Genomic DNA, 27743 nt, shown 5'->3' with positions numbered 1-27743 from the left:
TTGGTGGTGGTCAAAAGCTTCATTTTTTGGTGGGCACGCATTTTGGTGGGGTGTTGCATTGGCTGAACTGTTGCACGCACTGACCACACGCAGTATCTGCCATGGCACCGATATGCCCGGTAGTTTCGGGAATTTCACGGGGTACTCTTCACAAGCAACATATTAAGCCAAGACTATCCGGTATTCTAGAAGGATAGTGTTGCGAAGGAGTGCAAGATTTGAGCCAAGTTATTAATACACGATATGCTGGCTGCACGCTGTCTTTGCTGCGACGTGCGGGTGCCAAGGCGAGCTTTGCCCAAAAACCGCCCACTCCGCGTCTCGCCCCTGGCAGGGTGCAGGTGGCGTTTGGAACGGGGAACGAAACGCTGGGTTTCCACACATGCGATTCATGACCCGTCTCTTGCACAGCATCGAATTTTCTTCATTGTTTGTTGGGAGAGTTTTTTTTTATTTCTTTCAAACAGGCTTGCAAGGCTGCACCGTCTGGTGACTGCATTCTTGCCCAGGAACGATAAGCCCGAATTGGTTCAACAACAAGGCCGACAGATAGTAGTTAGGTGGTTTGTGAAAAAAAGCTAGTAACGTGTAGTTGCAAAATGACCTTCTCCTATAGTGTTTTGACCAAGCTGTGTATATTATATTGCCTTATCGTCAGTCATGACCCGTAACAAGGCCACGATGCCAAGGATCTGGACGAACCGAGTAAGCAGAGGACGAACTACACAGTACGTAGCACAACGGCCCGCTCGTGTCATGCCGTGAGTTCACATGGACATCAAATCGCCAAGTGTGCCGCGCTTCCGTGGAGCGGTATTGCACTCCCTGTATCTCGCTACCGCCAATTTGCCATAGTTTGTATCGAAGCATCGAAGAATGCCAGCGGAAAGCCAGCCTGCATGAAGAGCGGAAATTTCGACGGACCACGACTCCACCGCGAGCTAATCCGCGTCGAGGCTGGGCTCGTAGGAATCTGTGTTTTGACAGCGCGATGCTGAAACTCGGTGTTTATTGCTGGCCCCATCAAGCCAAGTCCAGGTTGTTTACGACTTTGGTGTGATTGGCCAGCCCCGCCGTGTTTCATCCTTCCCATGTGTGCGGCGAGGCTGCACAAGCGCCACTACCCTTCTTATAGCCTAGGATACGATATTCGCTAATGAAGAGGACCACTACCAAGAGTCTTGGTACGGCGGACAAGCTGCAAAGGAACGCTTCAGAACCACAATTGTGCATTGTTTGATCGGGCAAATCAATGTCCGTCCAAACAACACGCCTGAGTCGGGACGACCGGTGGCATGGCTATGGGTGGAGAGGCTTGAGACGACAGGGCAGCGGATGCTGTGTATATAACATACAGACATGTCTCCTTCATCCTATCCTCATCAGCCTCTGAGTCCATCAAACCAGCAGTCTTTTACATTCTTTTCCAGTCCTTTTCGATTCTTTGCCTACGCAAACTACCTTCTTTTCAACCATCCAAAACATTCGTTGCTGCTAGTTCAGAATGAAGTTCTCCGCTGCTCTTATCGCCGCCGTCGCCCAAGTGGCTTCTGCTCACTACTTCTTTGACAAGGCCATCGTCGCTGGAGCCGAGACCTCTGCCTTCAAGTACGTTCGCCAGTCGACTCGTGCTACCAAGTACAACCCCATCAAGTTCTCTTCCAACCCCGCGGCCGACATCCGTGACAACTCCCACGTCGATGGTCCCGATATTGTCTGCAACCAGGGTGCTTTCTCCTCTGCCGCCAGGACCGATGTCCTGACTGTCAAGGCCGGTGACGAGATCCGCCTCAAGCTCGCTGTCGGAGCCAAGTTCCAGCACCCCGGTCCTGAGTTTGTCTACTTGGCCAAGGCTCCCGGTAGCGTCAAGTCCTTCGACGGAAAGGACGGTGCCTGGTTCAAGATCCACGAGTTGGGTGTCTGCGACGGTGGCGATTTCACCTCCACCGCCTGGTGCGATTACAACAGGGATTGGGTTGCGGCCAAGATCCCCAATGATACTCCCAACGGAGAGTACCTCGCCCGCTTCGAGCACATTGGTGTTCACCGCTCCCACGTCAACCAGCCTGAGCACTATGTCTCTTGCATGCAGATCAAGGTTGAGGGTGGCGGCAACGGTACCCCCGGTCCCACTGTCAAGGTAAGTTTTTTTTCCCGATTCTCTTCATACAAGCCACAAAGTCATCAGTTACTAACGACTTGCTCCAGTTCCCCGGTGCCTACAAGGCCACTGACCCCTATGCCAACTTCAGCATCTACAACGGCCGCAAGGCCTTCCCCATGCCCGGCCCTGCCGTCTGGAAGGGAGGTGCTGGAACCGCCAGCACTGGTTCTTCCGCCCCTGCCAACAACGCCCCTGCTGCTCCCGCTCCCACCACCCTCGCCGTCCAGCCCGCTCCTGCTGCCACTCCTGCTCCCGGCGCTGCCTGCGCTGCTCAGTGGGCCCAGTGCGGTGGTTCCGGTTTCACTGGCGCCAAGTGCTGCGCCAACGGCTCTTGCAAGACCATGAACCCCTACTACTCCCAGTGCCAGTAAGCGTTTACCGCGCTCTGGTATGATACAAAAGGTTCAACGGTGAACGTGTGAACGATGATGGTGGATGGGCGACTTGCTCACCACTGTCCCCACCAACCTCTTCTTTGGCTTCTGGGCTGCAGTACAATCTTTCTCAGGGGCTTTCCTGGGAACTGGGCTACTTTGACTGCTAGTTTTTCCCTGTATATACTCGAGGCTCCATATATTCTTGTCATATAAATCATTTAGTTGTCTGATTCTGGCTCCACTTGCTTCTTCCCATGAGTGATGTCTACTGTGATAAATTGATATCCTTGCAAACATTTGCGAGTATGATAGTGCTGGAAACCGGGCGGAATCTCTCTCTCTCTCTCTCACACACCACACAAACACACACACACACACACCTGAGTTTTCCAGTGGATGATTGTACTTTTGTGTATTGAGAGTTGAATAGTTGAAAACAGGCAAAACTTATCTATACCAAGGCGCTCTGTTAATGGACATGTACACTGTTCAAGTCTTGGATGAACCGAAAATCAGCGTACAGATGGATTGTTACTTTTCGCCAATGACCATTCACATAGTGATACTTGCAGACAGCGAAATCTAGGGCCTATCGTTGATATTACCCTTTTGCAGAAAAGCACGCGACCCTAGAAGTTATAGGCAGCGTAACTAACGAGGTCTATATTTTGACGATTATTGTTGTAGCAAGACCTCCTGCTCTTCTTTGGATATACCAAAAAGGTACAGAACATCCAGCATGCTCTTCGAGTTCAAGCGGGCAGGAGCCTGCATCTGCACCTTTGGCTTTGCATGGAAAGCAACGCCAAGACCGGCTACGCCCATCATGGGAAGATCGTTGGCGCCGTCACCGATGCATACTACTTGTTCCAAGAGTATGTTCTCGTTTTCGGCAATTTCAAGCACGTGTTGTCGTTTCTTTTGCGCATGGACAATCTCGCCTGTCAATTCGCCAGTGAGGGTAGCCCCATCGTCGGAGACAACGAGATGGTTAGCAAAGGCATAGTCCAGGCCGAGCTGCTCGCCCATCCAGCCGGTCAAGGGCGTGAAGCCTCCACTCAAAACAACAGTTTTGAAGCCCAGCCTCTTGAGTGCAGTAATGAGCTCCTTGACACCTTCGTTGAGTGTTATTCTTGGTTTTAAGGTTTCGAAGACGGTGCTGGGCACGCCTTTTAGCAGCTTGCATCGCGCGCGCAGACTGGCCTCAAAGTCTAGCTCGCCGTTCATGGCTGCAGCCGTAATGGCGGAGACTTCCTTTTCGACGCCAATCAGGGAGGCAATCTCGTCAATGACTTCTTGCTGAATCAGGGTGCTGTCCATGTCAAAGACGGCAAGTCGTTTGTAGCGCCGGTAGATTGTGTCTGCTTGGAAGACGCACTCGACACTCGACTGGCGCTCAAACTGTGCGACGGCATCGTGTCTCCGCAGGTTTTCGAGTGTAATGGCCTCAGGGGTTGGAAGTGGAAAAGTCAGCTCGGCTACGCGACATTGCTTGGTTGCATCCAGTCTCTTGGTGGTGATTGAGTCGCGTTGCAAGCCTGGGATGATTGTCGTGAGCACAACCTCAAAGTCGGCGAGACAGTCGATGGGCCCGGTTTTATGGAAGAGAGTTGCGACGAGGCGGGTTGGCAAAACATCGGGGGTGGACATTTTGGGCGATTGAGGGGTAGTGAATGTTGTTGGGGGGGCATGGTGGGCGGGGGGAGGGGTGACAAGATTTTCGCAGGGGTTGCTGCCTGGGATTCAGGTACAACCGCGGCGCTGTCATACGAGCCCCGCCACAGCATTTCATCAACAAGCACTTGGGCAGAGTGCGCACAGGATGATTGTATTGCAGACTCATGTGTATGGCCTTACCATCCTCTATACTTGCAATACGCTCAAGATCCAGGAAACTGCACGCGGTGCCAACTAAGATCAAAAGCGTCCATACTATCATCTGCGACAAGACGGCGGAAATACCACAGCCCAAGGAAACTATCACTTTCAATCATGACTTCTGTATCTACATAACAGTCAGTAGTATTTACCGAGCCAGGTATCCTGGGATTGTTCATCTCGCCCCTACTGGGCCAAGAGTGCTGCAAGTTTAGAGAGATGCATCTCAACATCGACATGATACAATAGAGAGAAAATGCATATTGGGTTTAGTAAGCGCAGAAGATGTTTGGGGAACGCAGTCTGTGATGACACATTGTAGTTTGCATATAGAGCAGAGCTAGTAAGAAGAGTAGCGCTGACATGTGCAAAAGGGATGTTGACGAATAATCCAATAACAAGTGCTTGTATTACCATCAAGGCGTTTATCGGGTAGAACTAATCGGCTGACTGAATGCAAAATTGGAACACTGCTACATTTTGCAGTGGGGTATATGCTGTCAGCATTGAGAAGTATAGCGAGTTGTTGAGCGGTTCAGCCGTGCACTAGACATTGTCCAATAGCTGTGTACCTTTGTAAGAACCATGGAGAGAGCACGACTCTTACAAGGATATATATATGTATGTCCGTCTAGTTCTGGCCTGCGGCTGAGATTAGCCAAGGTATGCACGACATGTTGCTAGTGCAGCAGCCGTTTGCTGCTGTCAGTACTGACAGCTCTAGTACTTAAGGCCTCCCCCTCCCCACAAGACACTGCACACAACCCGCGACCGCAATGGACGAGTACAAGCCCCAGAAAGCAAACATCCTCCAGTCGCCGCCGCTTGATATCACGGCCAAGTACGATGCCACCTGGGCTGCAGACAAGGTCATCCTAATCACGGGCGGAGCAAGTGGGTTCGGAGCAGGCTTCGTTGAGAAGTGGGTGGCTAGCGGTGCGACGGTCATTGTGGGCGACATCAACGTATCCAAAGGCGATGGCCTGTGTCGCCGCATCAATGCAAATGCGAGCGGCAATGCAAAGGCGCACTTTGTGCACTGCGACGTGACGGACTGGCAGTCTCAGGTCAATCTGTTCAAGGAGGCGGTCAGGCTAAGCCCCCACGGTGGCATCGACTGCGTGGTTGCCAATGCAGGCATTGCCGGCCGCGACATACTCCAGGAAGGCTCTGGTCTGGATGCCGCTCAGCCACCACCGCCCAAATTCAGCATCATCGATGTCAACCTCACCGGCGTGCTCTACACGACGCACCTGGCCTATTTCTGGCTACCCAAGAACCCGGGCTCGTCGCCCTGTAGCATCGACGCCAAGCCTTCGACAACTTCGCCCCGCGACCGCCACCTGCTCCTACTTGGCTCGGTGGCATCTCTCTGTCCCATTGTCATTCAGCCGCAGTACTGTGCAGCAAAGCATGCTGTGCTCGGCCTGTTCAGGACCCTCCGTGCTAGCAGCGGCGTGCAGGGCATACGCGTCAATATGCTTTGTCCCTACTTCATCGACACGCCCATTGTGACGGCGGGAGCACGCTTCATCCTTGCAGGCGGCGCTCTCGGCAAGGTTGAGGATGTGGTTGATGCTGGCACGCGCTTTGTAGCCGACTCGCGCATCCTGGGACGTGCACTCTGCGTAGGGCCAAAGGTACATGTTCGTCAGAACCCCAAAGGCGAATGGGACTTGGCCATGCCCAATGACCCCGACAGCATCGAGACGGCCCTGTTCGAGCCGTATGCCGACGAGTGGGAGGACCAGGACCAGTGGAACCGCAACTTTGTCAAGATTCTCAACTCGATCCAGGCGGGCAGGGGTTGGTTTGGATGGGCACAAGACATTGTCAAGGCGACGCTGTACACCCTGGGCGTCGGACGCTGATTGTCATTGGCATGGTGCCAAAAGCGAATGCACAATGACGGGCTTGTGGGGAATTTGGTTTAGCGGCGATCGCTCTCGTCGTGTTATTGTTAGATGCAGATGCTTGGATGGATCATGACTAACCCAAGATAAGCTTCATTGCACCTCGTCGGTAATGACAAGGGGATCGATCATAATAGAATTGCCAGTCTTACATATAATTGCGAGAGCCCAGCTCTACGTCCACACCCTTGTATATCCAGTATTACACAGGAAGAGATTCGTACATGTTGCAAAGCTGATAAATTTTGGCTATCGATGATACCACCTGAGCTCTCCTGGATACTGAACAAGTCGCAAACACTCAGTTTTTGCGGATAACACACACTTAATTTTAAGAGTCTGGCACATACGGCCATAGATTCGAGATATTAGCGCTTCCCGTTCGCTCAGCGGTACTCAAGCTCGAAATCGGCGGATTAGTAGTCAGGTGGGTGACCACTGGCGAATCCCCGCTGTCGTATGTTTTTTGATCTTGTTTCTGAACTTTTTTTCTTGCCTAATCTCCATAAGTCGCGTGGCCGGGTTTTAGCATGTACGTGTGTACAGTACAAAGAACGAAAAAATCAATGTCTGTGGATAAGTGCCAAAGTCGCCTCCTTTTTATTTGGTTGCTATGGTTGTTAAGGCTGCCTAGAGGATGTTGGACAGTCTGTGTGCCGCTAAGACGGACATCTTCTGGAACGTGACTAGTGCGCTACCAGATCGCCGTCGATGCATCTGCGAACCAAGATATGCAGCTAGGCCAGGATGCTACCGGCCAAAGGTTGCAACGGTACCATACAATTCATCCTAATTTGATAGCGCATGATAAATTTGTGTACATAGATACTCTGGCCCCAGATTAGTTCCTGCACCTGCGAGTTCCAGCCTCGGTCTCGTCTCGCGGCTAAAAACGCCCAGGCACAGTATCGATTTCCGACCAATCAGACTATGGGCCTTTAGTTTCCGCGGAGGCGCTTGCCGGCTGACCCACATGCGCGTGTGATGTCATGCCGCCTGCAGTTCCTGCTGGCCTAGCCTTGTCCATCTATTCTCCTGCCACCATGATTCGACACCATCTGCACTTGCGGCCCCCCTTTGCACACGTTGGTTGACCGCATTGGGACGAGCATTGCCATCACCAGAACAATTGTCATCGCCTGCAGACAAGTGGAGCGGCTAGCCAGTCTAGCCTGAACCTTTTGCTCTTTGCTGTCCTGTCGCTACCATCATCGCTCCGTCACTGCGCGAATCTGTACGCGCTGTTGAATACCAACGTGCGCGACCCACCGAGCCATCGACCCCATCTGTATGTCTACCGGGAACATGGCGGAAACTATGTCTTCGCCTCAAGACAAAGGCAGTATCGCGCCTGTGGGCATGGTCATTGAAGAGCCGTCTTTTCCGAATATCCCCGGCCATGAACTTAAGACGACATCCCATACGACATCCCCCGTCGAAGATACCCCGGCTGCAGAAATGGAGCAACAGGGGAGCGTCTCGCGAAAGGACTATGGAAATGGGACGCATGTACCCTCGGAAACCACACCGAGCAACCAAGACTACTTTACATCAAAGTCCCGTCCAGCACAACAGCAAAGATGGGCGACCGAGCGACCAAAGCCCTCTGTAAGGCACTCGCTGCTTGCAAAGAAACAGCAGCCACAGCAGAAGAGGCCAGCGCAGCCAGAACGACAAGCAACTATAACCTTTGATGCTGATACCGATTCTTCAGACTCCTCCGACGATGAGGGTGTATACTCAGGCAACAAAAGCCTTGGTCATGCCGAAGAGCTCACTAATCAGACATCTCGTAAATCGCGTCCCTTCTCCCGACTCCGAATTGCCAACGAACACTTCAATACAAAGGCCAGGGTTTCAAGAGCAGACGGTCGGCTGAAACTGAGCATTCTTGAAAAGAACTTGGGTAGCGGATACATTGCAAAGGCCCTGGGGACCATTGTAAAGAAACATGGCAACGACGAGGACCGCGGCCCAGAATCCTACAACGATATAGACGCCACCAAGGTTGCTCCGGAAGATGACGAGATGGAGCACAATCCTGCAAGGCGAGTGAAGCTTAACATTGTCATCATCATTATCGGATCCCGCGGAGATATTCAGCCCTTCATTCGGATCGGCAAGATTCTCAAAGAGGACTATGGGCATCGGGTGCGTCTGGCCACACATCCAGCGTTCAGGGACTTTGTTGAAAAAGACTCGGGCTTGGAGTTCTTCTCGGTTGGTGGCAATCCAGCAGAGTTGATGGCTTTCATGGTCAAGAACCCAGGTCTTGTACCCAACATCGAGACAATAAAAGAGGGTGAGATTGGCCGCAGGAGAGCACAAATGTACGAAATGTTCCAGGGCATGTGGCGTGCATGTATCAACGCGACGGATGATGAGACTGACATGACTAATGTAAAAATGAGTAAGTCATGTCTATTTCACTTGCGAACTCCTCGCGAGAAAATGGGACCAATGAACAATTGTGTCTCGTGGAGTAACAACAGGGGTGTTTGGTCTTACTTGAGCTAACCTCCTACAGTGGGTGACAGGGCTCCTTTTGTTGCCGATGCCATTATCGCCAACCCTCCCAGCATTGCACCGCAGCACATTGCTGAGAAGTTGGGCATTCCACTCCACATGATGTTCACGTAAGTGTCAGAACCATGCACGAAAGATGGCCACTAACGTAGCTAAGCTTTCCATACACACCCACGAGCCAATTTCCTCATCCGCTCGCAAACATCAAATCCAGTAATGTTGAAGCGACTTATAGCAACTTCATTTCTTACCCGCTAGTCGAGATGATGATGTGGCAGGGTCTAGGCGACCTTATCAATCGTTTCCGTACCCAAATCCTGCATCTCGAGGAAGTTAGTAAGATATGGGCGCCAGGCCAACTGTATCGACTCAAGGTCCCATACACGTATATGTGGTCTCCAAGCCTTATACCGAAGCCGAAAGATTGGGGCCCGGAGATTGATATTTCTGGGTTTGTATTCCTCGACCTTGCGTCGTCATTCAAGCCGCCAGCCGAGCTGCAAAAGTTTCTAGATGATGGTCCTCCCCCTGTATACATTGGATTTGGCTCGATTGTTGTCGATGATCCGGACGCATTCACCGAGCTAATTTTCGAGGCCGTTAAGCAAGTCGGCTGTCGTGCTCTAGTGTCCAAGGGCTGGGGTGGCTTCGGTTCGAATGCTGACTGCCCAGACAACGTCTTTATGCTGGAAAATACTCCTCACGATTGGCTCTTTCCTCGCTGCAGTGCTGTTGTACATCACGGTGGAGCGGGAACTACAGCCATTGGCCTCAAGTGTGGGATACCGACAATGATTGTTCCATTCTTTGGTGATCAGCCTTTTTGGGGTGCAATGGTCAGCAAAGCAAAGGCAGGGGCGCACGAATGCATACCCTACAAGAAACTTACGCCCGAGCGTTTGGCCGAGGGTATCAAGCAGTGCCTCACAGACGACGCCAAGGAAAATGTCAAGAAGATCGCTGACAGCATCGCCAAGGAGGGTGATGGTGCGCTCAACGCAGTGCGCTCGTTCCATCGGTCGTTGCCACTTTCAGGGGAGGGAAGTATGCGATGCGACCTTCTCGATAACCGCGCTGCAGTCTGGAAGATCAAGAACACGCACGTTAAGCTGTCTGCACTGGCCGCTGAGATACTGGTTGAGAAGAAGAAGCTTAAATGGAGCGAGCTACGCCTCGTCCGTCATTACGAATGGAACGACTTTGGTGGGCCTGGCGAGCCCATTACTGGGGTCTGGGGCAGTCTTATGAGTTCTTTCTCGGATGCTGCAGCTGGTGTCGGCGGTATGCCTGTTGAAATTGGCAAGAGCATTAGGAAGAGAGAGAAGATCAAGGAGAAGAAGCGTAGGCTACAAAGAGGCAACAATGACAAGAAGGCTGCACATGCAAAGCCAGGTGCTGGATCCTCTGAGGCAGTCGAGAATGATGTGAAAAATCCACAAAAGGGTGGCAGACCGCAGCCCACCCGCAATGAGACAACCCTTTCGAAGATATCCGAGCCTAGCGAAGACCTGGTCGATGAACTTGGACGCGAGGCTGCTTTTGGCTTCCGAAAGACTGGCCATGCCATTGCTCGCTTTCCTATGGAAGTGACACTCGCAATCACTCAAGGTTTCCACAACGCACCACGCTTATACGGCGATGAGACGGTCCGCCGTCCGCCTCGGGTCACTGGGTTTCATTCTGGGACACGCGCAGGGCGTGACGAATTTCTGTACGGTGTAAAGGACGGTGTCTCGGGTCTCATCATGCAGCCATACCACGGGGCGAAAAAGAATGGAGTGATGGGTGCCTTGCGCGGTGTAGGCTTTGGAGTAGGCGGCTTCGTTCTCAAAGATATTGCAGCCTTGCTCGGGCCGATGGCATACATGATGAAGGGACTAGATGCAGAATACATGAAACGCTATCAGCCGACCAACTACCTCCGCCGAGCACGCATTGCCGAAGGACAGCAGGAAATGTTGATGCTGACTTCGGCGTCACGTATCGCAGCTCAACAAGCAGACACGGGAAGTGCTGAGAAGAAGGCAAGCATTGAAGAAAAGGTCAGTGTGCGTTGGAATGCGCTCCAAAAGATCATTGCGGAAGACAAGAAGCGACACAAGAACGGCCTTGTCGGTTCGCTCACGGGACGGGGCGACGAAAAAGATGGGCAGCGCGTAGGTCGCAAGAGCACGGAAGTATCGAGAAAGGATACCCGTCGATCGATGTCAAAGGGACGAGCTAATACGCGTGCGCCCAACGATAAGCCGGGACGTGTGCATCCTGATGAGCTGGCTAAGGTAGAGGGTCCTCACGGTGTAGCGAAGAAGAGCATGGAGGGTAAGGCGCGAGTTGGCGTGAACAGAATGAGTACGGCACCTACGACGACGGTGGAACGGAATCAGCATGAGGATCGGGAGATGCTGGATGTTCCTTTTGTGCAGCGTGGTGGTGGAGTGAGGAATAGTTGTGGTCTGACGGACGATGATGGGAAATCTGAGAGTACAAGAGTGGGAAGCGAGATGGATGAGGGGATGAATGCGAGGCAGAAGGTAGATGGCGTGGCAGTGGAGGATGGGGCGAGGACGGTACATGTTGTCTAAGGATGGTGATTAAGGTTTTCTGTGGCTCCTTTTCATCTTTACTGGTTTTTTTCCTTTGTAATTATCGAGATACCCCCCCACTTCTCCTTGCTATTGCATTCTCTCATTGCAATTCACGCGTCTATTCTACCTTTCTTCTTCTTGGATAGTCTGGGAGAGATTCAACGTCTGTACTTGGAACTACTAGAGACAATTACCACAAGTGCTCTAATCTCGACATGGTCACACCAACTTGTACATTCAACGCTGCAAGCAATTAAGAGAAGAAGAGTGGTAAGTTTTTAGATTCTTATTCAAACGGCCAAAGCCAGGATATCAATAGTTACTTGTCTACACATTCGCTTTTAAATTACTTTTATGCAAAAACCCACACAACCACACGCACACACACACCAATGCTCCAACGAGGTCACGTCTTAACCGTCTCAACCCAACCCTCTCGATTCCGCGCTACCTTTGACATATCGCCACCAGCCAATTCTTTCGCGAGGCCATCTTTTGCGCCCCTCCGTCTCGCACGCTCACGCACGGATTGCTCATCCTTTTCACACTCCTTGATTGCCTCTACGACTTCCAGCTCTTCGAACCGCGCGTCTTGGAGATTGAGCTTTTGCCACTGAGGATGCTTTTGGCAGCGCTTCTTCAGACATGCTGTTTCTTTGATTTCAATATCCATTGTGTCGATGCCGTTTGCATCTGGTATTGAGGATACTTGTTCATCGGTGGGGGAGAGGGTCGAGTATTGGAAGACTGCACGGCCGTGTCTGCTGTTGCGCCAGAGGAGAAATTCGGCGTCCGACCAGCTTAGTCGCGAGTCGTAGCCGCAAAAGTCTTTGATTTTGATTTTTTCGCGGTCGGCGAGACGGACGGCCTGTTCTTTTGCCATGCTGACAAACTTTTCTCGATCCTTGAGGACTTCTAGTCTGTCCTTTAGTTGTACTTTTTCTTTGTGCAGAGCGGCTAGTCGGTCGGTTTCGGCGGCGGTTAGGGCAAGATCCTCGCCGTTGGAAGGGAAATTCGAACGCGAGGGGGATGCGGTTTGTGGAGGGGTTAGGACACCGGTCCCTAGATTCTTGAAGGCTTGGATGTTGGGGGACGCGTCGACGAGGGCCTTGAGGTCTTTGGCTCGCAAGGTGCCGCCAAGTGGAGTCGGCTCTTCTTCATCAATGGCCTCGCCATCTGTCGTCTTCTTTTTCTTCTTTTGTTTTTCTCTTGACCCATTTGCACCTTTCGCGCCGGCTGTCCGCTGCAATTGTTCCGACATGAAGAGAAGTCCGCAGTCGTCGGAACAGTATTTGCTTTCCTTACCCTTTGTGAGACGCGCGGGCTTCCGGCACCCGTCCCGCCTGCACATTGGCTTCCATGTGGTATGTCCCCTTCCGTTTTCTTCACATAGTGGGCAAATGAATCTGTCGACCAGCTCTTCGTCTGCCTGCTTCATGTTGACGCAGTCGCCATGGAACCAGTCGTCACAGCCACCATCGCAGCCAATCATCCATCGGTGGTTGTCCGGCTTCTTGCACAGACAGTACAGATTGTGATCTTCGGAGGACTCGCCATCGTCGTCGGAGCCGTGAGCCTGTGATGAGTTGTCGGGGGCGGGCGAGGACTCGAGGGGGGTGCCGGCATGGGAGCTTCTCTTGAAGCCGCGGGGAGGGGGTTTTGGGACGCGGGCGGTGGGCGTGACAGAACGCGTGGTGCCGTCATCGGTCTCGACCTTGCGCTTCTTATTTGGCTTTGATGTCTTTGCCGTGCCTTTTTTCCTCACGGCAGAGGCGGAGGCGGGAGCTGGTCGCTTCTTGGCGGAAGCCGGAGCAGGCTTGGGCTCTACGGGCGACTGGAGACCATCGGCACCCATCTGGTTTCTTCTGCGCAGCCCCAGATCGCTTTGCTTTGCAATCTCGAGCGCCTTGAGGGCATCCGAGTCGACGTCCTCGCCCGGGACAGAGGCCTGCCGGTCTGGGTGAGCCGCGCCTGCTGCCGGCGTATTTTCACGCGGCGTGGCCGAGGGCTCATGCTTGATCGAAGGCTGGGGTGAAGGCATTGCCGCTGTTGAAGTCGCGTCGTGCACTTGGTCTTGCAGGGCGGCGGGCTCTGTGTGGGCTGGGGGATACTGCTGCCCATTGCCCAGCGTGGCCAGCGTGGTGAGGGCATCGGTGGCATCGTCGGTCGAGGTTGTCGTCGTCATGGTGTTTGGTGTTTGGGTTTGCGATGATGATGTGCCTGTCATGGTGCTTGTCGTGGTCATGTCGGCGCAATGGGCGAGCGATGGGCGCCGGTCGGGGTGGGCGTCGTGATTGAGGAGAGAATCGATGCTGCTCATAGCGGCCAAAGCAGTCATGACGCGAGGGCTGTGGGAGAGGCCGACGCCGTAGCCACGACGGCTGAGGCTGCCTCGTTCCAAAATGGTCCCGTTCCGTTGGCCTTGGCGCCCTGCTGCTTTCTTTCTTTCTTTCTTTGTCCTTCTCTCCACAACTACAACCACAACCACCACTGCCACTGCCACTCCACCTCACCCCGGCCATCTTGTCATTTGGATGGAAAAAGCCACTGCCGCTTGTCATGATTCCCACGTGTCGGCCCTTTTCTTTTGTTTTCGTCAGCCGCATCACTTTCCCCGATGTCTATTGCGAATACTCCCATGATACAAAATTAACTTTACTCTAAGTCGCCGCAATTTCCCTTTCCCAGCAACATGATACGATGACGCCTTTTTTTATAGAACCCGACAAACATGGCCGACTGGACATTTCACCTTTTGAGAGTTGCATCGTCCAGCACTTCTTCCGTACAACCATGATTATTGCAGAAACATCGGTATAAGCGAACAAACATATCGAGTGATTGCGACAAGTCAGAACAACACAGGAAAGCCAGCCAAAATTTGGTGACAACGCATTACAATTGCAATATTGCAAACTATCCCACCATCTGCTGAGCGCAACACATATGGTTCATCTCGACTATCGCTCGTTTGCTTTCAAAACCGCTCTCCACTGTGCCGCCGTAGTCTCGCCCACAGCTTCTTCCAGACTCTCAGCATCTCTACCATTTTCACCATGCTCAAACACATGCACCGGTCCTAGTCTATCATCTTGCTTCCGATATGGTGACCATGGCAGCTTTCCGTAGCAAAAGTCTAGCCACGCAGCTCGAATCTGCGCTACGTTGCCTGCGTGTGGACCTTGCAGTTCCTCAGACACAAGGTCTGGAGCTACATCAAAGAGATATAAGTCATTTACGGCGTGATTGGCACGTCCGAATGACCAAGCCCACTTTTCATATGGATTCTTGCAGCGAATCTCATAGAGTAGGACATTGGCAGGGTGGTGGGCTGCGATATGCAGGGGCGGAACCCTGAATGCCACATCAGCCAACAGCTCTGCCCACTTGTACATTGCAGATGAAGGATGCTCAAGAGCAGAGGTGAGGTTGTATGCTTCCGTGACACTGGGATGTGCGTCTGGAAATGTTTCTGGAGAAACAACCATGCCGTTGGATGATGTCAGGTCATAGATTGTTGCACGCATCCGGTTGTCGGGTGCGGGTTTCATTGATGGTATATCGTCTAGGAGAAGCAATTGTGTAAGATCAGCCTACAACTTGATGTTAGTACCCAGGTATGCATGGTGCATCATTGGAAAGAGAAAAACCTGCCTCAAAATTGCAAGCGCCTATCATAAGATCGGGCGCAGCTTCATCTTTGTAAACATTGGCAATACTCTGCATAGTCGCCCCTGGGATCCAGTCGCCATCGATATATGGATGGTATATGCCAGCTGATATTGGCTTGACAAGCTCCTCAACCGGTATAGATTGTAGCAGTTTTACTAGATTTCCTTCTGATGTACTCTTTTCAGCAGAGTGCCTGGACACGTATGCAGCAAACTTTTCCTGTTGGTAAGGCATGGGCATGGGACCGATACCTGTCAGCGTTCCACTCGCCAAAATTGCTCTCTTGAATTTTCGAGCGGGAAAAATGCTTAAATAATGCGCTGAGCTTCCTCCAGCACTTGTGCCTTGAATGGTCACGTTCCCAGCGTCGCCACCGAAGCCGGATATGAATTTGTTGCACCATTCTAATGCCTGTCGCTGATCGTGTAGTCCATAGTTGCCGACTGCCTCGCCATGTTCTTTATTAAAAGCCGCGAGTTCGTCAGATGCAAGAAAACCCAGTGGCCCCAAACGGTAATTGCAAGAAACTACTACAGTTGGTTGACTGCGAGCTATGCTTGCGCGTACAAGGTTCGTCCCATCATAGATCTCGCGGCCAGCGAGTTGCGTAGACTGTTTTCCACCCACGAATGCTCCGCCGTGGATGAAGAAGAACACCGGAAGCTTTGTTGCCGAGTCGTTCTCTAGGCTGGACCGAGGAACGGTAATATTGAGATTGAGACAGCCGAATTCGTCCTGCGGAGGCCTCGGCAATGGTGGGAAATCTTCTGGTAATGATCCTTCCCAGTAGGTAGGGAAGGGTAATGGCGGTTGCGGACAATACGGTCTATCGTTGTGTCAAACTTCGGAACAAGCGATTCTTACATGCTGCTAGCTTACCCAGATCTTCTGGCATCAAACGGCTGTTGCGGTAACGACTCCAGAAGACGCGCCTGGCGAAACCGCGCCGGAATGGTAGCAAACGGGATACCGCGGAATTGGACTACATCATCTCCTCTTGCAAGTCCGACAAGCTGCCCGAGGTCTTTGTGTTCTAGCTTGTATTCTGGAAATGAGTCAAGAGCGTCATCTTTTGCAATGATCATGATGGATTTTGTCGTTTGGAGAGATATGTTTAGCACGATCGATCAACTACTTATGCCAGCTCGACAGTAAGCAATGAGTTTTGTAAGACAATACATATACTGTCGATACAAGTAGAAAGTAAGTTTCTCCATGTCGTTCCGCAAGTGCAACAGTCGCGTGATCTGGGCATATTTCGGCAGTTACATCAGCTCCATGCTTCCGAGTCGACTACTAATAACTAGTACTACTACTCCACGCCACACTATGCCTGAAATGGACAATCCCCGCAGTCGAATGAACAGACTTTCGCACGCGCAACCGACCCATCTACAGTCAACCAGGAATTTCTCATGAGACCCGGAATTATGCTTCATTTTCTAAGTTTCGTTTCCAATGGCGCCCCGACCCCCGCCCCGTCGAATGTTCCACGTGCCAATGACCCCTTGGCCATTTGGTCTGGGGAAAATCTGGCGTAGGTACATGCACACTATTCGTACTACATAAAGACGCGATTGCTCGCCAGAATTGAATGTTCACCAAACAACATTTCTCAAATACTCCATCAAGCTTCTTACTTAGACACCATGGGGACATCTGTTGTTGATGCAACACATGTTGCGGTGCCGCGTCGATCGTGGACTTCGCATATCATCCACAACCCACGCTTGATCTTCTCCAGTTTCACACTCGCGCTGGTATTCTTTACTTTTGGCTTCGACGGATCCGTCATGGGTGGGATTCTCGCAATGCCCCCTTTCATTCACCAATTCGGAACTGGCAAAAGCCCCAAAGGACCAATTCTCACATCTACCGATATCAGCGTTATGACCGCTGTCCCTACTACCGGATGCCTTCTCGGACTTCCACTTGCCGCATATTGCGGAGACCGGTGGGGAAGACGTAAAACTCTCATCCTTGGATGTGTCTTAAGTGCCGTAGCCGCAGCGATTCAGACATCTGCCTTTGGCATGGCACAGCTGGTCATTGGGCGTTGGCTAGCTAATGCAGCCATCTTCCTTTTCATCGTAATGGGCTCGACCTTCTTGGCCGAAATTGCACCAGACGAGCTACGCGGAGTGCTCATTGGGCTGTCTATTGTCACCATTGATGCAGCAGCGGTACTTTCCAACGGGATCAACTGGGCTGTCAGCACCAATATGACCCAGTTTGCATATCGATTTCCCATGGGCTTGCAAATCGCCTTCCCTATCATTCTGGTCATTGGCTTCATCTTCGTAGATGATTCTCCAACCTTTTACCTGACTCGCAGTGAAGACTCGCGAGCACTCAAGAGCCTACGTACAGTGCGAAGAGGGTACAACGAGCAGGAAATCGAAGCAGAGTTCGCTGCATTGAAGGCACAGGCAGCGCTGAGGGCCCAGGATGTCGAGGTACCGTGGACGCACATCTTCCAAGGGGTCAATCTTCGCCGCACTTTGCTAGCGCTCAGCATTGCCAACATGCAACAACTTTCTGGCATAGTGTTTGCGACCAACTACGCTGTGATTTTCCTCGCGACTATCGGTAGCAAGATCAGTCCGTTTCTTCTTGCCCTGGCAACTTCGATCCTGGCTTTTGGCGGTGCGATAGCCGGCTTGTTCGTAGTAGATGCGGTCGGTCGACGTCCACTGGCACTGACCACATTCACTATCTTGTTCTTCATCAACCTGGTCATTGGTGTTTTGGGGTTCACCGACTACCTCCACAACCAGAGCCTTAGCCAAACTATCGCTGCTTTCTGCTGCATGTTTGCGTTCTTTTTCGCCGCGGGCTTTGGGCCGTTGACATATGTTGTTTCGGGAGAGATGCCAACTGCTCGCTTGCGAAACAAGACGAGTGCTTTTTCCTTCTTCGTTTTGGCCTGTTTCTCGACTGCTGTCCAATATATTTTCCCGTACATCGCCAATGCTCCGTAAGTTCATCTATCCTACTGGCCATGAGGCTTTCACTGGTTGCAGAGATACTAACAAATTATCAGTGCCCACCTTGGACCCAAGACTTATCTCATATTTGCGGGCTGGATGCTTGGATGCATCGTTGTAACTTTCTTTTGGTTCCCTGAGACCAAAGGGCGTACCCCGGCTGAGCTGGATGAGATGTTTGAGGCGCGCATTCCTGCACGACAATTCAAAAGTAAGGATCTTGTCCTTTGGCGAACGAAAAAAAAACCTCTCTGCTAACACAATCATAGACTATGTGTGCAGCGTGAACATTGAAAACTTCATGAACGAAGATAAGGCTGGGTTGCAAGTGACGCAGATTGAGAAGCTGTGAGGCGTATCTTCCCAGCTCGAGAGATTGTAAATAGGCCGACTTGGCTCGAATGGTCCCTGCAAACGCGATGTCTTGAATTTTCTCTCTATCATCGCGCTGTGAAAATGTATGCTAGATAGTAACGATTGAAATAATTCATCAACCGTTTTCTCGACGTACATTATGTTATAGAATGGCCACTTCCATTTTCTGGAAAAGCTTTTGTCATTCCAAGTTTGTACATATCCTTCAGATTCTCATCACGACCCCTTTCTTCGTAGTTACTCAAACAAGATCCAAATCACATAGCATCCGCATATAGGGTCTCAAATAAGGATGCTTCCCACCACGAAACGACGCAAAAATAACAAGAAACCGATTGACGAAATCTGCTAAACATGGGGTACTTTTTGGACATATTATCTCCTCATCCCACGCGCTCCCTTCTCCCTCATTTAAAGCAGGCTCGATTACCGACGACCCCACTGGCCACGATAGCACGGCATCTGTATCCTGACCGAGCGGCTCGCTCGAAAAATGCGGTATCGCATAGCCAACCTCTGTCGGTTGCGTCGCCTTGATCGCACTGGTAACGATATCGTAAAGTTTCTCGACCTTGAAAAAGTTTAAGTTACGATAATCGGCTTGAGGGAATACATAAGGAATTACTTACCAGGCCCACTCCATGACATTCCAGCGATATCATATCGAGGGATTCGCACGTCTCGACACTATCGTGTGCGATTGTTAATGCGTAATCCGGTCGCATCTGGACTGCTGCATTTTCCTCGTGCAGGAACCCGTGGCGGGAGCCGAGGTCCCACAGGATATGGCAGATCCAATGCCTCGTGACCAGTACATCCGCCCTTTGGGCGTCGTTTGGGGATTCGCGCGTAGACATGGGTTGCGTGTATCGTCGCAAGAGCGTAGCAACGGTCTTAGCGGAGATGTGGGTGGGGGATGCGTCGTTCCAGCATTGATTGCGCCAGCATTTGACGAAGGTGGAATCGACAAAGTCGATTAGGTCGACCATGTAGCCGAGGCCTGCGATGACTTTTTCGTCGGGTTGGCCCGAGTTGGTGGAGAGTTGGGTTAGGGTTGTGCGGACGATGTGGAGGCGGCTGCTGGTGAGGAGGTAGTCATTTATGGGGCTGTCTCTTTGGATGGCGTATACGCTGTTATTGTACATTAGTGACGGCGACATAGGATAGAGGCGGGTACAGTTGCATTACCACATACCGATGAATTACCGTCAGACAAAGAAATGTCCTCAACCTCCTATTTTTCTCATTTCTCGAAATATTCTCATACATCTGCGGATCATCCAGCCCCATTGTTTCAGCCAATGTAATTGCTTCTCGAAGCCGAAATCTGGCAGCGTGATGGTTGCCCTTGGAGAACTGGCAACCAAACAAAAAGACGCTAGTGAGGACATGCTCCAAAACTGGATTTTCGCCAAAGTCGGCATGAGAGTGTAATCGCACGGCTTCTGCGAGCAGCCGTTCTGCTTGGTCGATATGAACGGGAGATTTGGGCTGTTCCGATCCTTTTTGCATCATCTGGAAGACGGTCAAGGCACTGATTGCATGGATGAGCGCGTTGAATGACTGATCGTACAATGGGCGTTGAGCGTGGATGTTATCGACTAAGTAAGAGCGCTCAAAGAAAGGCATTGACGGGTGGAGTCGGTCAAGGAAGAGATCAATAATGTGCAAGATGCTTTCAGTAGCTGCAGGGCGCGAAAGCTGGAGAGTTGGCTCCAGAGGATACCCGAGGTTTTGATTACCCATCGGCCATGGCGGGTTTGCACAAGGCTCTAGTATGGTGTTCGCAGATGATGAAGGAGTGTCTCCAAGCGGGACAGCATCTCCTCGCACTGGGCTTGTAATACCAGGGGCCATGCTGAATTTAATCCAGTCGAAGCTGTCAATATCGGCATGTTGGTTAATTGATAGGAGAAAGTCGTCGAGGGTCTCGCTCGCCTCTACAGTACCAATATTTTGAATATCTATCATTTCGGGCGATGAACTCGCTGGTCCATCTTCAAAGTATCTCCTGTCAGAGATATTGAGACTTGGTGTCTCGAGCCTTGTAGAGCTTGAAGGTGTTTCGTTTACAGGGGGTTTGGTACTTGGTCTTCATTTCTGTTAGCATCGATAGCTAGATCACTGTAACAGCATATCAAAAATGATGGCATAAACGCATTAGGGAGACCCACATGAGTTGTGTACGTCGGCGGTAGTGGGATCGGCGCTTGTATGTACATGGTCTATGATTTGCAACACATGTATGGCACGGTGCATGTCGACTACACTACCGAAACGGGTATAGTTAGGGTGCTTGTTAATAGTTCAAGGATGGGTCATCAGTAAACCTACTTTGTTTTTGTGCACAAAACATTGATCGCATGAGCGCGGTTGGACAGTTCGGACAAGGGTGCTGTCGAAGATGACCTCCTCACCCATTGTAGTAGCTACGTAGGCAGAAAGTAAAGCGTCAGTTGCCTGGTTCTGAGCAACGCGTCAAGTCGCCTCGACGCTCTGCTGAGCTGGGAATTGTGGTATGGCACGGATGATGTCGTATGTTCTGTCAGACACGCATAGAGCTGCAGGTGGTGTTCGGCACGAGCTCACGTGATGCTCGTCCGCCCCACGGGGTAATTGTCGGGATCCCATGGACAACGCAAATGCCGAACCCGCGACATTACCCACCGTCCCATGCGCCAGCCCCGCTACTTAGCCCTTCTCGTCGAATCTCCATCTCGCCACGAACCGCATTTCGACCAGGGCTACAACTCTTTGGGCAAATCTCCATGGTCCGACATCGAGGCTCTTGATACTACACAGTAGGCCGCGGGTCTTTTGAACGCTTAACCATTGACTGTGATGTCTACCCTATCCTGTGACAGCACTCACCCGTAGCTCCGTCATGGTTGCCTTGAAAGACTTTCCCGTAACTACCCAGGATGGTCTTCTTAACAGGATGAAATCTGATAGACTACACCCCCTCAACTGCTCTCCTTCCAAGTCTTTGGCGCTATGACTTCACACATGCTAGTAACTGCAACCCCCATCACTCCTTTCCAATTCAAAAAGGTCCCCAGAGTGAGTGTATTCTCTACACCTCTGGTCTCCGAAACGACGCCTGAACCGAAGGAACGATGGCGACCACGCCTACATCTCGTGGCTCCTCGTGGCTGGCTCAACGACCCTTGCGCCCCTGGATACGACCCGGTCAATAAGAGGTATCACCTAGGTTTTCAGTGGAATCCAAACAGCACAGAATGGGGCAACATTTCCTGGGGTGCAGCAGTATCCCACGATCTCCTCACATGGAAAGTCTCAGATCGCCCATCTATGCAGCCCTCTGCACAGTGCGATTCTGGCGGCGTGTTCACCGGCTGTCTTGTACCCACTGCAATCGATGGATCAGAGAACGGCGTTCTAACAGCGGCGTACACATCAGTGTCCCGCCTCCCGATTCACTACACGCAGCCATATTTCCGAACATCAGAGGCAGTCGCTTTGGCTACATCAACCGACTCTGGCAGGACATGGACTAGGTATGCAAATAACCCTGTCCTCGCAGAGCCTCCGCCGGGCATCGACGTCACCGGCTGGCGAGATCCGTTCGTAGCTCCCTGGCCACGCATGGATAAACTCGTCAATCAGCAACGGGTGAACCAAGACACCAGATCTTTGTATGCTGTCGTGGCAGGAGGAGTTCGAGGGAAGACACCAACAGCCTTTCTCTACCGAGTGGATGCCAATGCACTGGATTTATGGCAATACCTTGGCCCTTTGATCGCCCCTGGCTTGAACTTTTGCCCTTCGCCGCGCTGGACAGGAGATTTTGGCGTGAACTGGGAGGTGAGTAATTTTGTATCCCTGACGAGTGGAGATGGCAAGATATGTCGTGACTTTCTCATTTGTGGCGTCGAAGGTCGGTTAGCTACCGATGAAATGATTCGCACCAAAGGCAACTTCCGAGCGACCAATGCGCAAATGTGGCTTTGCGGTAGCCTCGAGAGTGCGCCGGGGGTGCACATGAAATTCGGGTTCGGAGGCAGATTGGACCATGGTCTATACTATGCTGGCAACTCGTTCTGGGATCCGCAAACGCAGCAGCAAGTCATATACGGCTGGATCCGCGAAGATGACCTCGATGCAGAGCTCCGTCGGCGACAGGGATGGGCTGGTGTTATCTCGTCGCCACGAGTTCTCAAGATGCAGGCCTTGACGGGTGTCACCGGAGCCCTGCTATCTCCACTTCAATCTATCGGCTCCGTCGAATTGGTGCCTGAAGATACGGAGGGCTCGAGCTTCACTGTCGTCACGTTGTGCGCAGTTCTCGACCCTCGGTTACGCAAGCTACGAGGCTGTAGATTTCCCTCGAGGGAAACCTCGGGGCAAAGCTCAGGCGGGGCTTTTGTGTTTCCTATGGCCTGGTCGCAGTGGGAGATGGAACTAGAATTTAGAATGGAAGAAGGCGCTGCCAAGCTGGGGTTTGATATTGTACATTCAGCTGGTGAGTACGTTGATCAGACAAAGAGAAACGTGCAGATTAACACGAGGCTTACAGTGGAGTTTACCCGCGTTTACTTTGATGCGAATGCGGAGACGATTATCATTGACCGGAGTTGCTCCACATCGCTAGATGGGATCCGAACATGTCGAGAGGAAGCGCCCCACACACTGTTCAGGATTAGGCAGCAGGGCAAAGACAGCCCCTTTACCGAAAAGGGGATACTCGAAACCTTGCAGTTCCATGTCCTGTACGACTCCAGCGTGCTTCAGGTCTTTGTGAACGAACGCACAGCACTGACCACGAGGGTTTATCCCGTTGGCGGGACGAGCACGGGTATCCGCCCGTTGGTGGAGCGAACAGGTAATCATTCTAGCAACACTGGAGGGCCGAAGTCTCGGGGTTGGAATATGGCTCTGTGGCCTCTCTCGCTTCTTGTCTAAAGGGGCTTGTCGGTTGCCCCTGTGGTCTAGATAGAGGAAGTGGGCAGGTGTGCCTAATCTACTTGGAAACTAGCTGTTGCGATACGTGCGTAATCGCTCTCGCTCCCGTGAAGCCATTGCTGAATCGCGTGGGTGCATAAGCATATCTCGGATCTGATGTCCGATCACGAAGTGCAGGCCTGTTAGGGACATTGATTACTACCGGGAGCAGCGCCAACACGCCGACCCCCGTGCCCCGTGCCCCGTGCCCCGTGCCGCAAAACCATGTCCTTCACCCAGCACGGCCATCCAAGCCCATGGGAAAGCAGGTACACAACGCTGTAAGCAAATCGCGCCATAATGCTAGTCCATGCAGCGTGCGACAAGTCTCTTTGCCGTCTTGCATCGTGGCTGACATGCCATTCTGCTTAACCTCCCTCATACCTGTGGCCTTATTGCATGTGCTGATCTGTCTCTAGGGGAGCTTAGTAGCTTACAAGCATGTGATCCTTCCCGTCATCCCCTTCAACAGCCACAGCGCCATCAATGCTGGAGCTCAATTCGCCTATCATGAATGAGGCCAAGCGAAGTACGTGCGGTAGGAACATCAAACCCCCCCGCTTTCTTCCCTGCACATGGTGCTGCTGAGCCTGCGATTCAACGATTAATACTCGAGCGGCGTATACCAGATCCTACGCATCATGCCATCCTGGACGACGGACGTTCAGCTCGGAGACATCATAGCGAAGTGACTTTGAGACGTACCAGGAAGAGCCGGCCGTAGCTTGGGCGCTGGCTGACGGGCTACAAGCGAAAATCATGTAGACGCGTACCGTACGTACTACAGGCTAAGTACCGCCAACGCTAACAGAGTGGTTGAAGCTGAACGGCGATGCTCAACAAGCACAACCATGGCGATGCTGGCACCCTTACCATGCCCAATCTCTTAATGTTCCTGAAATATCAGTGCCTTGAGCTGAAACATGGCATGAGGAGGATATGCGGCCAAGATGTTGTTCTCGTGAGCACATGAATGCGAGGTGCGTTACTGCTGCACGGCCTGACTCGCTTCAGGCTTCCCAGCAATGTGGCGCTGCTATGTTGAAAATATAGTACTTGGTACGGAAAATATGCGAAAATGCTCCAGAAACAGGCCCACACACTCTCTTTTGGCTACTATGGCTGCTGTAATAACCCCCAGTCTCGTCACGGCTTGCATAGCTCAGAGAAGTGTACCCAATGCCGAAAGAGACGGGACGTACTTGGGAGTTGCTGTACTATGCCATTCGTTTGTCATAGTCGAGGTGGGAGCCAATATGCTGGTGTGGATGAAGCCTTGATCCGAGCCAATCACTCTCTTTTGTCAAGTCAAGTTGGAGACTGCTGGCTGCATGGCCATAACACTGCAAAGACCCGGTGTGTGCCAACCTGAGCAGGATACGTGCCGGCTTGGCTGGATAGCTAGTGCTAGATGGCGAATACACAGTACGGTAGAAGAAGCAATCATAACCAAGGCTTGGCTGCACTCGTCTGGAGAGGCTGTTGTGAATGGCCAAGTGTATGGGCGAGGAACGAAGGGTATGGGCAGATGGATGGTGTTGTTGGACAGTCTTCGGTCGCTTGATGAAAGTCTGTCAACTGTTCGGAAAAGGGCGCGCGACAAGAACCACGGGTTGGTGCTCCGGAGCAGTCACACAGTTCAGCATGGATCAGCAGCGTGCTGGCAGGAACTATAAAGTTTGCCTTGTACGGCCCAGACAAGGAGAGGCTACATTGGCGCGGTCCCTAGGCGTCCAGCTAGTGACGCAAGCGGGCCACGCATGTAACCAAGTATGAATTCCGGGGTCAGGCACAGGTTGCTAACACTAGCAAACAAGGTCGGTGCTTTGTGGCCTCCGGTTTGCGAACGGTGAACCGGCCGTACAAGCTTTGTGTGCTGAGTCGTGCGCTACTAAGTATGTCGAATCTCAGCGCTACTCAAGCAGACTTGGCTACCAGTAACCAACAGGGCATGCACATATACTTGTTGGATATCAGGAGATCAGTACCGCGCTGCGGCTGAGATTGTCCCGCAGATACGGCATCGTGGATCGGACAGGATCTTCGTAAGCGACTTGGTCGTGTTCCAGTGACCGAGCGGTCGGAGGGGGCCATTATATGGCGCGGCGCATGCACATGCAGGTCATGGCCTGACACGCATGAGGCCATGAATGCCGCAAACGAGCAAATGGGCAAATGGCCAAATGAGCAGCACAATGACATTTCAAGGCACGCGGGCGCAGACGCCATGGTTGGGCGCCCAAACCCGCGATCTCAAGCACTTGGCCAACCACACGGTGTTGGCTGTGTGGCCACGACGCCCGCGCCAATCACACAGCCTTGCCCTCGGACCCGGGGAAGACGATCCGGCCGCCTGTCTGGAACGGCATGCCCCCTTTCTCTTTCGCCATCCCGCCCATCTCTCCTCTACGTCTGCCTACACTGCACACACGGACACACGGACACACATGCACCTTTTCTACATCTCGCGACGACCCGCAAGGTTTGCCATGGCGAGGCGGCGCGTGCCATCGGCTAGTTTTGCCCATGGCGTTGCCTCGTATAATCCCCCACTCCTCCGAATCCCCTCATAGCACACATCTCTTGTAGATTAATCCTTTGATCTCATGTGCTCTCCATGTCTATCTCACAGATCATCGTCATCTGTTCCGTCCGGGCCTGTACCTAATTGACACACCCTAGCACACCCTCCCTCACCTCCCCACGCCCCCCCAGGCACCATGGCCAACGAGCAGATCGGCATAGTCGGCGGCGTCACTGCAAGTCTAGGCATCTTGATGACCATGGCTGCCTTTCTCGCCATCTCCATGTACAACGTCATCGAGATCACGTTCCTGATCTTTGCCGTCTTCAAGCAACGCACAGGACTGTACTTTTGGAGCTTCTTGATTGCAACCTTCGGCATCGCTCCTCACGCCATTGGATTCGTCCTCAAATTCTTCCAAGTCACCAAACTCGACCTCTTGTCCAGCTCCATCATCGGTGTCGGTTGGGCATGCATGGTCATCGGCCAATCCGTCGTCCTTTATTCGCGTCTGCATCTGGTTGTTCGGGACAGGGCTCGGATTCGCTGGGTCTTGTACATGATCATCTTCACTGGCGTCGTCCTCGGCGTCCCACTATTTACCCTGGCCATGGGCGCTAATTCCAAGCATTCCGCTCGCTTCCTCCCCGGCTTCTTGATTTACGACAAGATACAGCTTGTCGTCATCGTCGTCCAGGAAACAATCATATCCATGATTTACATCTACGAGACGGTCCTCTTGCTGGGTGGCCATGACGGCAAGGCTCCGAAGCCCATCAAGCAGCTCCTCAGGCATCTCATCCTCGTCAACGTCATGGTTTTGATCTTCGACATCACCCTTCTTGCCGTCCAATTCTCAGGCCACTACCAAATCCAAACAACCTACAAGACCGCCGTGTACAGCGTCAAGCTCAAAATCGAGTTTTCGGTCCTCAACCGCCTCGTCAGCATCGTCAAGCACAAAGACCTCCTCAGCAACCGAAGGACGCTCGCCACCCACTCCCTCAATCTCAGCAGATGGACCGGAATCAAAAAGTCGCATCCCGAGACAGGCGATAGCAGCACAGGGCCTTTTACCAAGATGGACGACATTAGTTTACGATGCCAGAGTAGGAAGGAGTCCGTAAAGACGTTTGAAGCAAGCGTCGATCACATTGGAATCATGGCCGCGGGAGACGGTAGCATGCCTGACTTAGAATCGGGGACGGGCCAGCTGTTGGCGCCTGAAAAGGCAAAGTCGATAGAGCTTACCCAACGGTTGCGATGACACGGGGATTTGATTGATCGCTTTTTGTTTTTACTACTGTCATATACCAAATTTTCTTTTTCGGTCCGAAAACAAAATAAAATTATCATCAAGGTACCGGGGGATGGTACTATGTCTACATTTCACTACACTGGATTTCGGTCTCACTCGATGCTTGTTGGCCGACGAATACTTCAAAAAAAACTACTTTTTGAAGTACGTTGCCCCTCTAATCTCATCCTGTCGTCATAATGCGTTGAGCAGCGTACGGTGCCGCTGACAGCGACCGTTTCGTTCAAGGAAGAAGCGGAAAGCACAAAGAATTCATATGGAAGCTGGAGAACGCATCTATGGCCGTGAAGGAGTAGCTTTCTGAAAGTTCTTCTTCCCTACGTGGCAGTTCTTGAGCGATCGCAGGACCCCCTTCTCACGCCCACTGCACAGTACAACGCATTCGTTTTACCCCATGGCCCGAACCGCGGGTGATTGGAAAAGAGTATCATGAGTATATGTAGTTGGGGATGCTTGGTAGGG

The 27743-nt window shown here is 52.1% G+C and overlaps 10 protein-coding genes across 10 annotated transcripts; 6 read left to right on the top strand and 4 right to left on the bottom strand.

Annotated features, from left to right (window-relative positions):
* Positions 1–1504: 1504 nt before the first annotated feature.
* COCMIDRAFT_108943 (carbohydrate-binding module family 1 protein) lies at positions 1505–2535 on the top strand (the record flags this gene model as incomplete). The annotated part of the gene is made up of 2 exons (XM_007694904.1): positions 1505–2140; positions 2209–2535. 2 exons carry the CDS (start codon positions 1505–1507, stop codon positions 2533–2535), a joined length of 963 nt encoding a protein of 320 aa, XP_007693094.1.
* Positions 2536–3216: 681 nt separating this feature from the next.
* COCMIDRAFT_30667 (uncharacterized protein) lies at positions 3217–4191 on the bottom strand (the record flags this gene model as incomplete). The annotated part of the gene is made up of 1 exon (XM_007694903.1): positions 3217–4191. The coding sequence occupies one exon, from the start codon at positions 4189–4191 to the stop codon at positions 3217–3219; it is 975 nt and encodes a 324-aa protein (XP_007693093.1).
* Positions 4192–5195: 1004 nt separating this feature from the next.
* On the top strand, positions 5196–6290 carry COCMIDRAFT_30666 (uncharacterized protein; the record flags this gene model as incomplete). The annotated part of the gene is made up of 1 exon (XM_007694902.1): positions 5196–6290. The coding sequence occupies one exon, from the start codon at positions 5196–5198 to the stop codon at positions 6288–6290; it is 1095 nt and encodes a 364-aa protein (XP_007693092.1).
* Positions 6291–7637: 1347 nt separating this feature from the next.
* COCMIDRAFT_108946 (glycosyltransferase family 1 protein) lies at positions 7638–11440 on the top strand (the record flags this gene model as incomplete). Its single annotated transcript, XM_007694901.1, has 3 exons — positions 7638–8742; positions 8860–8962; positions 9016–11440. The coding sequence occupies 3 exons, from the start codon at positions 7638–7640 to the stop codon at positions 11438–11440; spliced, it is 3633 nt and encodes a 1210-aa protein (XP_007693091.1).
* Positions 11441–11849: 409 nt separating this feature from the next.
* On the bottom strand, positions 11850–13781 carry COCMIDRAFT_108952 (uncharacterized protein; the record flags this gene model as incomplete). The annotated part of the gene is made up of 1 exon (XM_007694900.1): positions 11850–13781. One exon carries the CDS (start codon positions 13779–13781, stop codon positions 11850–11852), a length of 1932 nt encoding a protein of 643 aa, XP_007693090.1.
* A 622-nt stretch (positions 13782–14403) lies between these two features.
* Positions 14404–16200, bottom strand: COCMIDRAFT_9725 (uncharacterized protein; the record flags this gene model as incomplete). Its single annotated transcript, XM_007694899.1, has 3 exons — positions 14404–15036; positions 15152–15941; positions 15995–16200. The coding sequence occupies 3 exons, from the start codon at positions 16198–16200 to the stop codon at positions 14404–14406; spliced, it is 1629 nt and encodes a 542-aa protein (XP_007693089.1).
* A 564-nt stretch (positions 16201–16764) lies between these two features.
* Positions 16765–18454, top strand: COCMIDRAFT_9724 (uncharacterized protein; the record flags this gene model as incomplete). Its single annotated transcript, XM_007694898.1, has 3 exons — positions 16765–18092; positions 18159–18313; positions 18372–18454. 3 exons carry the CDS (start codon positions 16765–16767, stop codon positions 18452–18454), a joined length of 1566 nt encoding a protein of 521 aa, XP_007693088.1.
* Positions 18455–18718: 264 nt separating this feature from the next.
* COCMIDRAFT_41264 (uncharacterized protein) lies at positions 18719–20223 on the bottom strand (the record flags this gene model as incomplete). The annotated part of the gene is made up of 3 exons (XM_007694897.1): positions 18719–19048; positions 19107–19608; positions 19673–20223. The coding sequence occupies 3 exons, from the start codon at positions 20221–20223 to the stop codon at positions 18719–18721; spliced, it is 1383 nt and encodes a 460-aa protein (XP_007693087.1).
* A 1248-nt stretch (positions 20224–21471) lies between these two features.
* COCMIDRAFT_108927 (glycoside hydrolase family 32 protein) lies at positions 21472–23400 on the top strand (the record flags this gene model as incomplete). Its single annotated transcript, XM_007694896.1, has 2 exons — positions 21472–22960; positions 23015–23400. 2 exons carry the CDS (start codon positions 21472–21474, stop codon positions 23398–23400), a joined length of 1875 nt encoding a protein of 624 aa, XP_007693086.1.
* A 2759-nt stretch (positions 23401–26159) lies between these two features.
* On the top strand, positions 26160–27230 carry COCMIDRAFT_9721 (uncharacterized protein; the record flags this gene model as incomplete). The annotated part of the gene is made up of 1 exon (XM_007694895.1): positions 26160–27230. One exon carries the CDS (start codon positions 26160–26162, stop codon positions 27228–27230), a length of 1071 nt encoding a protein of 356 aa, XP_007693085.1.
* Between the last annotated feature and the right edge of the window lie 513 nt (positions 27231–27743).

This window comes from Bipolaris oryzae, assembly GCF_000523455.1.
Source record: "Bipolaris oryzae ATCC 44560 unplaced genomic scaffold scaffold_251, whole genome shotgun sequence".
Taxonomy (NCBI): domain Eukaryota; kingdom Fungi; phylum Ascomycota; class Dothideomycetes; order Pleosporales; family Pleosporaceae; genus Bipolaris; species Bipolaris oryzae.
The sequence above is the reverse complement of the archived record's forward strand: the minus strand, read 5'-3'. Positions and strand labels throughout refer to the sequence as shown.